The 14051-nt window shown below is 43.3% G+C and overlaps 1 protein-coding gene across 2 annotated transcripts in view; it reads right to left on the reverse strand.

Moving 5' to 3' along the window:
• Positions 1-14051, reverse strand: part of WNT10A (Wnt family member 10A) — a 58876-nt gene that overhangs the window by 33869 nt on the left and 10956 nt on the right. For both annotated transcript variants that reach the window (XM_077273180.1, XM_077273181.1), the window contains exon 2: positions 5797-6059. In XM_077273180.1, the coding sequence (XP_077129295.1) occupies positions 5797-6059 (263 nt within the window). The remainder of the gene's footprint in view (positions 1-5796; positions 6060-14051) is intronic.

The raw sequence follows: 14051 nt of genomic DNA on the forward strand, positions 1-14051 counted from the left end.
CACGCGGATAAAGCCGAACGGTGTCTGTGTTCACACCTCTCTGCCTCTCCTCCGCTGACCCCCTCAGATATCTGCACTCCATCTCCAGTAATCCCATGTTAGGCGAATGACGGATGTCATTTTTAAAGGCAAATGCTGCCTAATGTCAGAAGAGAAAGATCAGAAGGATATTTCCATCTCCTGAAGTAGTGACGTACTTGTCAACCGCTCCTTAGAGGGGCATTCTCCTGGGCCAGAAGTGGACGAGCAGTGGTGTGACTTAAAGCTCAGAGGCCCCAATATAAAAGCTCCAATGGGTCCCCAATTAGGGCAAGTCTTTAATATTATTGGTCTTTTCATATAGGCCAAAGAGACTTTTTGGGCCCCTTAGGCTCCAGAGCCCGGGTGCGACTGCAACCCCTGCACCTACTGTAGTTACACCACGGTGGGCGAGACTTAGAGATCCCTTTCCCTCCCCAACACTAATACTGTTGGTATATATTTCAGTGGTGTAACTGTAATAAGTGCAAAAGACCCTTGATCGTGCAGGTCAGACCCCACTGACCACACCTTGATGGCCTATCCTAGCATAAGAGTCATCCCTTTCACATTGTGCATTAGTCACTATGTTTGGGTAATAGTTGAGCCGCGATCAGTGACTCTAGTCTGATTCCATTATCTATGGTAACCTGTGCGTCAGGTCCCATGCTTTACACTGCAGCTCTGCTTGATAAAATTGGTTACATGGAAGTCAGTGTATTATAAACTGCATGAAACAAAACCATCAGATAGTAATGTGGGAGGTTGGGGCTAGCCTCGATATGTGGGGGAAGCTGATTTACTCCGTGCAGGCAATTAGCTCTCAGTAGTCAGGGAGGTGCGTGCTGCTGCTGTGTTAGAAGAAGCAGCACAAAGTATTTCAGGAAGGGAGGGAGCTGATCGTCTGGGGTTTGCTAGTAAATGACGTGGTGGGAGTTCAGGGTCTTGGGGGCTTTTGTTCATTTCAGATGTTTTCACTAGAATGTAACAATATGAAGTCTTCATCCACGGGTTTATATCACAAGTCGCCGTCTTCCCGTGAACCAGGCGCTAAATTATATTTGTAAAACAACTTTTATGGAGTTGGCAAAAGAGTAAAACTTTCCATGTTGGAGCTTCAGTGTAAGCGGGAAAGAAGGGGCCTGATTTACAGAGGCTGCAAAAAAGATTTGTATGAAAAGCAACAATTTGTCCGAAAGTCGAGATGACAAAAACTAACATCCAAAGAGAGCGCTGAAAAGATCCTACACCCAAGAAGTGACACCTCCACAGCAGAGTTCATATATATATATAAAGACATATCCGAAAGTGTTGGCACCCTTGAAATTGTTCCAGAAAATTTAAGTATTTCTCCCAGAAAATGATTGCAATTACATGTTTTGTTCTACATGTTTGATCCCTATAACCATCCACAAGCTTCTTGCACCTCTCAGCTGGAATTTTGGACTCTTCTTTTGCTGATTGCTCCAGGTCTCTCATATGTGAAGTCGCCTTCTCCCAACAGCAATAGCTCTCTCCACAGGTGATCAATGAGATTTAGATCCGGACTCATTGCTGCCACTTCAGACTCTCCAGAGTTTTGTTTCCATCCATTTCTGGTGGCTTCTTGGAAGTATGTTTGAGGCCACTGTTCTACTGGATTACCCATGACCTAGGACATACACCCAGCTTTCTGACACTTGACACTACGTTGCCATCCAAAATGCTTTGGTAATCTTCAGATTTCATGATGCCTTACACATAGTCAAGGGAGAAAGTGCCAGGGGCAGCAAAACAACCACAAGACATCTTTGAACCTCCATCACGTTTGACTGTAGGTACTGTGTTCTTTTCTTTATAGGCCCCATTACATTTTCGGTAAACAGTAGAATGATGTGCTTTAGCAAAAAGCTCTATATTGGTCTCATTTGTCCACAAGACACTTTCCCAGAAGGATTTTTGCTTACTCACATACATTTTGGCAAACTGCAGACTATGTTTTTAATGTCTCTGTGTCAGCAGTGGGCTCCTCCTCGGCCTCCTGATGTAGCATTTCATTTCATTCACGTGTGGGCAGATAGTTTCCGCTGCCACTGATGCACCTGAGCCTGCAGGACAGCTTGAATTTCTTTGGAACTTGATTAGGGCTGCTTATCCTCCATCCGGACTATTCTGCGTTGCAAGCTCTCATCAATTTTTATTGGCTGTCCACATCCAGGGAGATGAGCTACAGTGCCATGGGTTATAAACTTCTTGATTATGTTGTGCACCATAGAAAAAGATATCAAGATTTCTGGAGATGGACTTGTAACCTTGAGATTGTTGATATTTTTCAAAAATGTTGGTTCTCAATTCCTCAGACAGTTCTCTTCTCCTCTTTCTGTATACAGTTGTGGCCAAAAGTATTGACACCCCTGCAATTCTGTCAGATAATACTCAGTCTCTTCCTGAAAATGATTGCAATCACAAATTCTTTGGTATTATTATCTTCATTTAATTTGTCTTAAATGAAAAAAACACAAAAGAGAATGAAGCAAAAAGCAAAACATTGATCATTTCACACAAAACTCCAAAAATGGGCCAGACAAAAGTATTGGCACCCTCAACCTAATACTTGGTTGCACAACCTTTAGCCAAAATAACTGCGACCAACCGCTTCCGGTAACCATCAATGAGTTTCTTACGATGCTCTGCTGGAATTTTAGACCATTCTTCTTTGGCAAACTGCTCCAGGTCCCTGATATTTGAAGGGTGCCTTCTCCAAACTGCCATTTTTAGATCTCTCCACAGGTGTTCTATGGGATTCAGGTCTGGACTCATTGCTGGCCACCTTAGAAGTCTCCAGTGCTTTCTCTCAAACCATTTTCTAGTGCTTTTTGAAGTGTGTTTTGGGTCATTGTCCTGCTGGAAGACCCATGACCTCTGAGGGAGACCCAGCTTTCTCACACTGGGCCCTACATTATGCTGCAAAATTTGTTGGTAGTCTTCAGACTTCATAATGCCATGCACACGGTCAAGCAGTCCAGTGCCAGAGGCAGCAAAGCAACCCCAAAACATCAGGGAACCTCCGCCATGTTTGACTGTAGGGACCGTGTTCTTTTCTTTGGATGCCTCTTTTTTTCTCCTGTAAATTCTATGTTGATGCCTTTGCCCAAAAAGCTCTACTTTTGTCTCATCTGACCAGAGAACATTCTTCCAAAACGTTTTAGGCTTTTTCAGGTAAGTTTTGGCAAACTCCAGCCTGGCCTTTTTATGTCTCGGGGTAAGAAGTGAGGTCTTCCTGGGTCTCCTACCATACAGTCCCTTTTCATTCAGACGCCGACGGATAGTACGGGTTGACACTGTTGTACCCTCGGACTGCAGGGCAGCTTGAACTTGATTGGATGTTAGGGTACTGTCACACAGTGGCATTTTTATCGCTACGACGGCACGATTCGTGACGTTCTAGCGATATCGTTACGATCTCGCAGTGTCTGACACGCTACTGCGATCAGGCACCCAGCTGAGAATCGTACGTCGTAGCACATCGTTTGAAACTTTCTTTCGTCGCTGGATCTCCCGCTGTCATCGCTGGATCGTTGTGTGTGACAGCGATCCAGCGATCCGTTTGCTGGTAACCAGGGTAAACATCGGGTTACTAAGCGCAGGGCCGCGCTTAGTAACCCGATGTTTACCGTGGTTACCAGCGTAAAAGTAAAAAAAAAAAAACAGTACATACACACCATCTGATGTCCGTCAGGTCCCTTGCAGTCTGCTTTCCGCTCTGACTGTCTGCCGGCCGGAAAGTGAGAGCAGATCACAGCGGTGACGTCACCGCTGCGCTCTGCTCTCACTGTACGGCCGGATCTCAGTCAGAGCAGGAAGCAGACGGCAAGGGACCTGACGGACATCAGATGGTGAGTATGTACTGTTTGTTTTTTTTTACTTTTACGCTGGTAACCACGGTAAACATCGGGTTACTAAGCGCGGCCCTGCGCTTAGTAACCCGATGTTTACCCTGGTTACCTGGGGACTTCGGCATCGCTCCAGCGCCGTGATTGCAACGCGTGACCGCAGTCTACGACGCTGGAGCGATAATCATACGACGCTGCGACGTCACGAATCGTGCCGTCGTAGCGATGTAAATGGTACTGTGTGACGGTACCCTTAGTCGAGGTTCTTTATCCAACATCCGCACAATCTTGCGTTGAAATCTCTTCTCAATGTTTCTTTTCCGTCCACATCTAGGGAGGTTAGCCACAGTGCCATGGGCTTTACACTTCTTGATGACACTGCGCACGGTAGACACAGGAACATTCAGGTCTTTGGAGATGGACTTGTAGCCTTGAGATTGCTCATGCTTCCTCACAATTTGGTTTCTCAAGTCCTCAGACAGTTCTTTGGTCTTCTTTCTTTTCTCCATGCTCAATGTGGTACACACAAGGACACAGGACAGAGGTTGAGTCAACTTTAATCCATGTCAACTGGCTGCAAGTGTGATTTAGTTATTGCCAACACCTGTTAGGTGCCACAGGTAAGTCACAGGTGCTGTTAATTACACTAATTAGAGAAGCATCACATGATTTTTCGAACAGTGCCAATACTTTTGTCCACCCCTTTTTTATGTTTGGTGTGGAATTATATCCAATTTGGCTTTAGGACAATTCTTTTTGTGTTTTTTCATTTAAGACAAATTAAGTGAAAATAATAATACCAAAGAATTTGTGTTTGCAATCATTTTCAGGAAGAAACTGAGTATTATCTGACAGAATTGCAGGGGTGTGAATACTTTTGGCCACAACTGTATATACACACACACAGACACACACATGCACGCACGTGTACACACAGACACACACACACACACACACACACACACACACACACACACACACACCAGTCAAGTGAACCCAGAAATCACTGATCAATATGAGAGTAAGAACAACTAATAGACTGGATACAAAACCTGAGTCTCATTGACCAACAATGGAGTGACTACTGGGGCACGGCGTAATGACATGTATTGTGTATGTCTATTAAACACTTTTGGCGAATAATTATCAAGGTGGAGTTTTTTTGCAAAAAAAAAGAAGTCTGAAAAATTATCAAAAAAACATGCAAATTGTCACAAATTGTGCAACATTTTAGATAAGTGCGCCATGCACTATAAATAAATAATTATGCCCATTTCTGTGCCTTTTCCAACAAAGTGGCATGGCTTTGCAGAAAGGGGAGTGACTCAGCAGAAAGGCGGTGTGTCTTAACATGTTACTTTGTGCTCAAAAAATGTGCCCAAATTTTGGCGCACATTGCTGTTACAGAATAAGGCTGTCATCATACCCATTAGATGGCTAGCAGACAAATGAAGTTTTAGCCAATCATCCGGCTGTCAGCCATCTCGGCCGTCTCTCACACACACATGAGCTCTCATTCGTCTGAACACTCCTGTGTTCCCTATGAGAAAGTCGCCGGCTGACATTTCTGGGGGCAACTTATCTCCGTGAAAGCAATGCGATCAGCAGTCCGAAATTGGACATGTGCAGCTAACCTTTCTCCCATTGGCCGGCCCCCATACACTTTGGCCGGACCCGTTGATTGGTCAAATGTGTATGGGGGTCCTAAATCAAATAATAGGTGATGTATACAAAGACTAAGTGGTCAAAGATGCCCCCGATTTATCAAACTGCATGAGATATCGTGATAAACTTGACGCATTTTAAGCCTAGTCTAAGTTTCTGGCGGTCATGTATGATACGTTCATTTATACCTAATTCCCATAGGAATTTGGCGCTATGCTACAGCTGACCATGTGGCGCTCACCTCTGCTGAACACGGCGCTCTCATACGGGATCTTATTCTTGGTCTCCAGACTTGAGCAATTCCATCGGTTATCCCGAAACTGGTGCTGGCACTCGTGGATGGCGATCTGTATGCCTTGTATGGCTGACGCCGCCACATCCGGATGCCGCATGCAGACGTCCATCTGTCGACGAGTCAAGCCCGGTAACGTCAGGCACACCGTATTGGCGTTCAGCACCGGTTCTGGCGGTATCTTCAGGCCCAGAATTTCATTGGTCAATGATCTGAAAAGATAAAAAAAAAATTGCAGGAGAAGCAGGCTAAGAATACAGCACTGCCACAATTATGAGTTTACATAGCTGCGCTGAGCGAGCGCTGTGATTGACAGGCCATGGCGGTAAGCACGCCCGTCTCACCTGACAGTATTAAACGCAAACACCTGGTGGTAAGAATCGAGCCATTGTGTGCAAGTCACTATTGATGGCTGAACAAATGAGGAGCTACAGGGACCTGAATGAGGTCACATGAAACGCGTCGTGTCTTTATTTCACCGTCCGTGAGCTTAGCTCCTACTTACCTGGAATGTTTAGTCAATCTCCTATCAATCCTGCAGCTTTACCTGTCCCTGCCTGACATTGTGCAGACATCTCTGGCTTTTATCTACACAAGCCCCAAGGTGTGTTCTTCTCAAGTGCTGCCTCTGCGCCATTAAAATAATTATGTCTCTTTCAGAGGGGATTCTCGGATTGACGGATGTTCGACACGTTATGGTGAAAAGACGCAGGTGCCGGTAGAAAAGACAGCAGAGATGTGCCTCCCGGAAAATCGCCAGGAATGATGCCATACTTCACATACTTTTCAGCTTCTCTGTGACTGATTGTGAAAAATCACACAAATGTTTCCCTAAAATAACACAGAATGGCAGCATGATGAGCTCTGTCGCTGTGAACATGCAACCCGCTTCCCTAACATTCCTCGTCCTCTTCTGTTAAAACGTAAAAATTTGTGTTCAGCCATTGTGTGACAACTATTCTGGGTGCCCAAACTGTGCCATATAGGTTGTCACCCCGTATTCCTAGGCTCCTGAATAGCAAAGGATCATTGTATTACTGCGCCATTATATGCCATGTGTCCTGATTTGTTTTTTTGGTCCCAGCAAATTTGTGGTGTCCCATTTGTACAAACCCTGTCTCCAAATGGGCATTTCCAACAGGATTGGGGCAGTCTCTGCTGGGAACATGGGCGAGACTAAAGTGGTTCTAGGTAGAGTTGAACAAATTTGTTTGGATTCGGTCGCCAAATCTGAATTTGCCATATCCGTGCCGAATGTATGTTTGATAATCGGTTCCGAACATATTTGGTAAGTTCTACTTCCATTGACACTAATGACGTTCGGCTGTGTTCAACGAATATTGCAAAAACAATATTCGCTGCTAATCGTATTCGGACCCAAATCCGAACAAATTCGCTCAACTCTAGTTCTAAGCTGCCAACACCAATGTTAGTGGCTGTGCTCGGCAGATTGTCTACTGACCTAGTGTATCTAAGCCTTCCAGTGTGATGCTGTCTACTTATCCCTTGTATCTAAGCCTTCATGTCTGATGCTGCCTACTGATACAGTGTATCTAAGCCTTCATGTGTGATACTGTCTAATGATCCAGCCTATCGAAGCCTTTCAGGTGTGATACAAACATGTTTGATACTTTCTGAACAGCAAATATATCTAAATGTATCATATCTAATGCTGTAATTGGCATATGTAACCCCGTGAAATGATACTGAACAGATGTAGCTATATGTCATAGTCTCGTCAGCTGAGTGTTACATATAAGTGTAACAAGCTTATGACTTATTTTAGAGTAACATGCGGTGGCATGTAAAAGTTTGTGCACCCCTGGTCAAAATTACTGTTATTATGAACAGTTAAGCAAGTTGAAGATGAAATGATCTCTAAAAGGGCTAAAGTTAAAGATGACACATTTCCTTTGTATTTTAGACAAAATATATACATTTCCATCTTTTACATTTTAAAAATTACAAAAATGAAAATGGGCCACGAATGCAAAAAGTTTTGGCACCCCTGGGGATTTGTGTGCACAGATAACTTAGACCAAGGTTTCAGCCCTTAATTAGCCTGTTAGCGTTATGAATTGTTGACTATCATCGATAGGAAAGACCAGGTGATGCAAATTTCCCAGCTTTATAAAAACCCAGCCTCATCTAACCTTGTGCCAAAAACAGCAGCCATGGGTTGTTCTAAGCCGCTGCCCAGCAATCTGAAAATGAAAATGGTGGAGGCCACAAAGCAGGAGAAGGCTATAAGAAGATCACAAATTGTTTTCAAGTTGTCCTTTCCTCAGTTCAAAAAGTAATTAAGAAATGACAGTTACCAGGTACACTTGAGGTCAAGATAAGGTCTGGAAGACCAAGCAAAATTTAAGTGAGAGCTGCTCTTAGGAATGCTAGAGAGGAAAATTAGAAAGATTTAGCAGACTCTGGAGTTGGGGTACTTTGTTCTACTGCTCAGAGACACCTGCATAAAAATTGCCTTCATAGAAGAGTCATCAGAAGAAAACCTCTCCTGCATCCTCACCATAAAATTCAGTGTCAGAAGTATGCAAAAAGGCACAGAGTTTCAGGAAAAGAACACCTCACCAACAATTAACCATGGGGGGATCAATCATGCTTTCGGGTAGTGTTGCAGCCAATGGCACAGGGAACATTTCACAGGTAGATGGAAGAATGGATTCAATGACCTTTCAACAAATTCTTGATGCAAATATAATACCATTTGTAAAAATGCTGAAGGTGAAAAGAGGAAGAGAATGGCTGCTACAAATGGATAATGATCCTAAACACAGTTCACAATCCACAATAGACGACCTCAAAAGGTGCAAGAAGAAGGTTTTACAAAGGCCCTCACAGTCCCCTCATCTGAACATTATTAAAAATCTGTGGCGAGAGCTCAAAATAGCAGAGGAAGCAAGACGCCCCAGGAATCTCTCAGAACTAGAGGAATTCTCCAAGGAAGAATGGAGGAAAATCCCTCAAGAATTGAAAGACTCTTGTCTGGCTACAAAAAGCGTTTACAAGCTGTGATACTTGCAAAAGGGGGTGATACTAGGTACAACCATGCAGGGATTTGCAACTGTCCAGTTTCCTTTATGTAATTTTTAAAATGTAAAAAATGACAATTTAAAATTTTCATTTTGCCTAAAATACAAAGGAAATGTGTCATCTTTAACATTAGCCCTTTTAGAGATCATTTCATCTTCAACTTACTTACCTGTTTCAATAACAGTAATTTTGACCAGAGATGCCCAAACTGTTACATGCCACTGTAAAAAACTATGCAAAAGTTTTAGGCAGGTGTGGAAAAATTTCTGCAAAGTAATAAAGCTTTAAAAATAGAAGAGTTAATAGTCTATTTGTATAAATAAACAACTGACAAAGTGAAATAACAAAAGAGAAATGTAAATCCCATCAGTATCTGGTGTGACCGCCTGTCGCAGCAGCAAAGCATCAATTCTTCTATACACAATTGCACAAAGTCATGGATATTGTTTGCTTACAGTCAGTGAGAAGAGTAACCAATTATAAGAAACAGGTGACAGGCATCATCATTTTCTTATAGGCTGAAACATAGTCATTAACTAAAACAGAAACAGATGAGTAGGAGGCTTAGAACTGGTGAGGAGCATCCAAACCCTGCTACAAAGTTGAGGTTGGGGAAGACTATTTCATGTCACAGGTCATACATTATGGAAATATTGAGTGCAGAAAGAAATCACAAGGTAGTCATACTGCATCTGCCAGGTCTCTACCAGGCAAAGGTTTTAAAGCAAACTGGAGTTTCACGATATACTATTAAAGCTCTTTTGAAGAAGCACGAATAAATGAACAACACTGAGAACTGTAGATACAGTGGTTGGCAAATGAAACTTAGTGTAGCAGATGAAAGACACATCATTCCCTTCAAAATCAGAAGATGTCCAGCAGAGCCATCAGCTCAGAACTGACAGCAACCAGTGGGACCAGTAACACCCATCTATTGTTCGGAAAAGACTGACCAGGAGTCGTCTTCATGGAACAACTGAGGATGAAGACCTAAACCTTCCACATAGAAACAAGGACAAGCAATTCAGCAACACATAAAAATAATAATCTGTGCTGCTGATATCCCGTATAAAAGATCCAAGTCCAGAAAGAAAGTATATGTGTTTTTCCTTTATTCAGTCAACACATTTCGAAGTACTACAGAGTTCTTCATCAGCACAAGTAAAGCATAGTCCACAACACAATGCAGTTACATTTATGGTTAAAGTTACAGTAAAGTTCAAATGTTGGAGCCTAATAGATACATGATGATGATGTCTCAAAGTTCATCACCGTTCATTAGGAATTTTTTTTTTTCGAGTTGGTAGTATAAACTTGACATATAGAAAAATAATGTACAAACTATTGTCGTCTAAACTATATTGTTTTATACTGATTCCTAGGTGATGAATAGAAAGAAAGAAAAGAAGAACATAAAAAATGCATGTGATGGTAAAAAAAATTAATATAGATAGATTTTATGAACTTGAACTTGGGACGTGAATATGTTTACTTCTTTATCTTGTATTGCAGCGAACTCAGAGAGGCATGTTAGACAACCCTGGCACAACAACATCACTAAAAATCTCCGGTAAGTGTCCAGGGTTGCAGAGTGGCATTGGAAGAAAACACATTCGCAAGATGACTTCAACGCTTTCTAACAAGCAACATTCGCATTCAAATTAGCCCTCACCTCTGTTAAAAAGGCAACTTCACAACCCTCATGTCTTCCTTATCCTACAACCCCAAACAGTTATTCAACACTTAACTCCCTCCTCCGCCCCCCACTGCCCCTCCGACCTCCCTCATCTCTGCTGTGGACTTTGCCACACACTTCAAAAATAAGATTGACCAAACAAGGCAAGTCTTTATCGTCCGACCACCACAACCTTTTTGTATACCAGACCAATGCCCTTCCCCCATAACTTCCCTCTCCAACATCACTGAAGGAGAGCTAACTCCTCTCCAAATCACACCACACCACTTGTACACTTGACCCCATTCTATCTCCTCCCCAACCTCACCACCACCACACTTATCCTGTCCCTAACCCATCTCTTCAACCTATCACTAATTTCTGGCTCCTTCCCGTCTGCTTTCTTACATGTCACAATCACGCCTATACTTAAAAAGCCATCCCTTGACCCAACCGCTATGTCCAGCTATTGCCCAATATCGCTGCTCCCATTCGCTTCCAAATTCCTTGAGCAGCACGTCCACGCTGAACTTTCCTCCCACCTCTCATCTAACTTGCTCTTCGACAATCTATAATCTGGCCTCCATTCTCATCATTCCACTGAAACTGCCCTGACCAAAATTTCTAATAACTTACAGCCAGAGCTAACAGACAATACTCTATACTCCTCCTTCAAGATCTGTCCTCTGTCTTCAACACAGTTGACCACTGCCTCCTACTATAGATCCTCTCTTCCTTTGGTGTCAAAGACCTCGCCCTATCCTGGATCTCCTCATACCTTTCCAACTGCACATTTAGCGTCTCTCACCCCCACATCCCGCTCTCTCTGTTGGAGTTCCTCAAGTCTCTTTCCTGGGACCCTACTCTTCTCCATCTGTACCCTTGGCCTGGGGCAACTCATAACGTCCCATGGCTTCCACTACTACCTATACACTGATGACACTCAGATCTACCTCTCTGGCCCAGATGTCACCTCTCTGCTGTTCAGAATCCCAGAGTGCCTATCAGCCATATCCTCCTTCTTCTCCTCTCGCTTCCTCAAGCTCAATGTGGACAAATCTGAACTCATCATCTTTCCTCCATACCTACCTGATCTATAAATAGCAATAAATGACACCACACTTTCCCCTGTACCGGAAATCTGGTGCCTCAGACTAACCCTTGACTCTGCCCTGTCCTTCAAACCGCACATCCAAGCTCTCTTCACCACCTGTTGCCTCCAGCTCAAAAATATTTTCATAATCCGTCCTTTCCTCAACCCTCAATCTACTGAAATGCTAGTGCATGCCATATCATCTCCCGCCTTGACTACTGCAACATCCTCTAATGTGGCCTACCTGCTAACACTCTTGCACCCCTCCAGTCTATCTTTAACTCTGCTGCCCGACTAATCTCTCTTCTCGAATGTAGTACTCCAGTGGCATATCACCTCCTCTTCCGTGACATCACTGAATCAAACCACCATTCTTTTGCCATTCCTTATCCACCACATTTGGATCCTTCAGGCGGAACTTGAAAACCCGTCTCTTCTAGCAAGCTTACAACCTACAATGACCACGCTGCCATCTCAGCACCATCGGAGCTGCTGCACCCCCTCCCCCCCGAGCTACTGCCTCCATCCCCATCATCATGTAGTATGTAAGGGTCCTCGCCCCTCTGTACCAGTCTGTCATTGTTAGTTTGTTTACTGTAAGTGATATCTGTATTTTGTATGTAACCCCTTCTCATGTACAGCACCATGCAATCAATGGTGCTATATAAATAAATAATAACAATATTACACTGTAACATAACATGATGGGTGATACTGTCTGGTCTGTCAGTGTATCTTACTCTTTCATGTGTATTGCTGTAATAAGTTTACTCAAACTCACTATAAATGATAATGTCATAGATGTATCCAAGCATATCAAGTGTGACATTGTGTGATCAGATAATCTATCCTATATAATACTGCAGCAAGTATTGTACATAATGGGGCATAATTAAAAGGTTACAATTAGTCATATGATGTAGCTAAGGCTAGGGATACATGGCGACATTTGTCACATGACACTGAAATCGCAGCGACACATTGCAACATTGGATGTAATGATTTCCTATGGTGTTGCGATCTGTGACGTGCTGCCACTGACACATGGTTTCCAAATGTGTTGGATTTTCTGTTGTTGGTCGCACGTTACAAGCAACACACTTGTCATAGACTTCAGTGCAGGTTGTCTGTGACTTATTTGTAACTTAGCGATTTTCTTTACAGAAACATCAGAGCACTAAAGTTGTTGCATGAATGAATTAAGTTGCAGACGAGCTGCACAAATGTTTTTGTTGCATGAATTCTCTGAGTTGCTGGTCGCAATGTAGCCCTAACCTAAGTCTAACAATGTAAGAGTGTGACAGGTGTATCTAAGCGTATTATATTTGATATTATAAAAGATGTATCCAAGCCAATTAAATGTGATACTGTCTGCTCGGCCGCTGTATCAAAGCTTATGACTACTCATAGTGTAATAATAGTTCTGTCATGTATGATACATATCCTGTGTATCTCATCATGTGTGACACTTTCCTATGGTGTATCTAAGGACATGATTACGGTGGAGGAATCTGCAGCACATTGTACAGGAACCGCACTTGACCTGACATACTCTTTACACTTGGCTGCAGTTTACACCATGAGCAGCATTCTCAGTTTACAGGGGTACACGGGATAAGTTTGTACCCCCGGCCTAGCTTGCTATTTTATTGTATTCATGGCCCTTAGATCAAAGCGAGGCCATTCCCCCAGCAGATGAAACAAGAATCCAGCCAAAAATAGCCAGTGATCCCTCCACGTCCTGTGTTCCCCTGATCAAAGCAAAGTCTCTGATACATTTCCCGTCCGCAATTTACTTGTGACATATTTTATTTACGTGTACTTGTGCCCTCGCCCTTCACAACAGGCCACAAGTTCACATTTCCAAAGTCGATTTCCATTGTGAGCAGCGAGCACGTGGATAGGGGGAGCCCTGCGGTCGCACTGGGCACGATGAAAGGAGGCGCAGCCTTGTGGTTCAGGAGCTCCACTTTGAAGTGGGTTATGTGTGCGAGTCCTACACGTTCCTGTGCAACCTTCTCCCAAACCAGTTATGATTGCTTGACCCCCCGCCCCCCGTCATTTATCGCTTTTACTGCCAAAGGGGTTTCAAAGTTAATTAGAAAGTGCTTATTTCTAGAAACAGTGTAAGGCTGGGATCACATGACATCCGAGAACATCTGTCCAATTCTACTAATCACACTATGATCAGAGTTCGATCAAAGTTTGATCAGAGTGGGATCTGATTTTCTTGGATGTGCAAAAGAAAAAAAAAGTTCTCCGTCTTCTCCATTCTGTCAGTCCGTGAAAATCGGACTTCACTAAGATGTCATCCGAGTGCAGTGCAATTTTTTTTCCCCAGGGACCCATAGATATGAATGGGCGAGTGTGATTGAATCAAATGCAACTCAT

Source organism: Ranitomeya variabilis, chromosome 7, assembly GCF_051348905.1.
Source record: "Ranitomeya variabilis isolate aRanVar5 chromosome 7, aRanVar5.hap1, whole genome shotgun sequence".
Lineage (NCBI taxonomy): Eukaryota > Metazoa > Chordata > Amphibia > Anura > Dendrobatidae > Ranitomeya > Ranitomeya variabilis.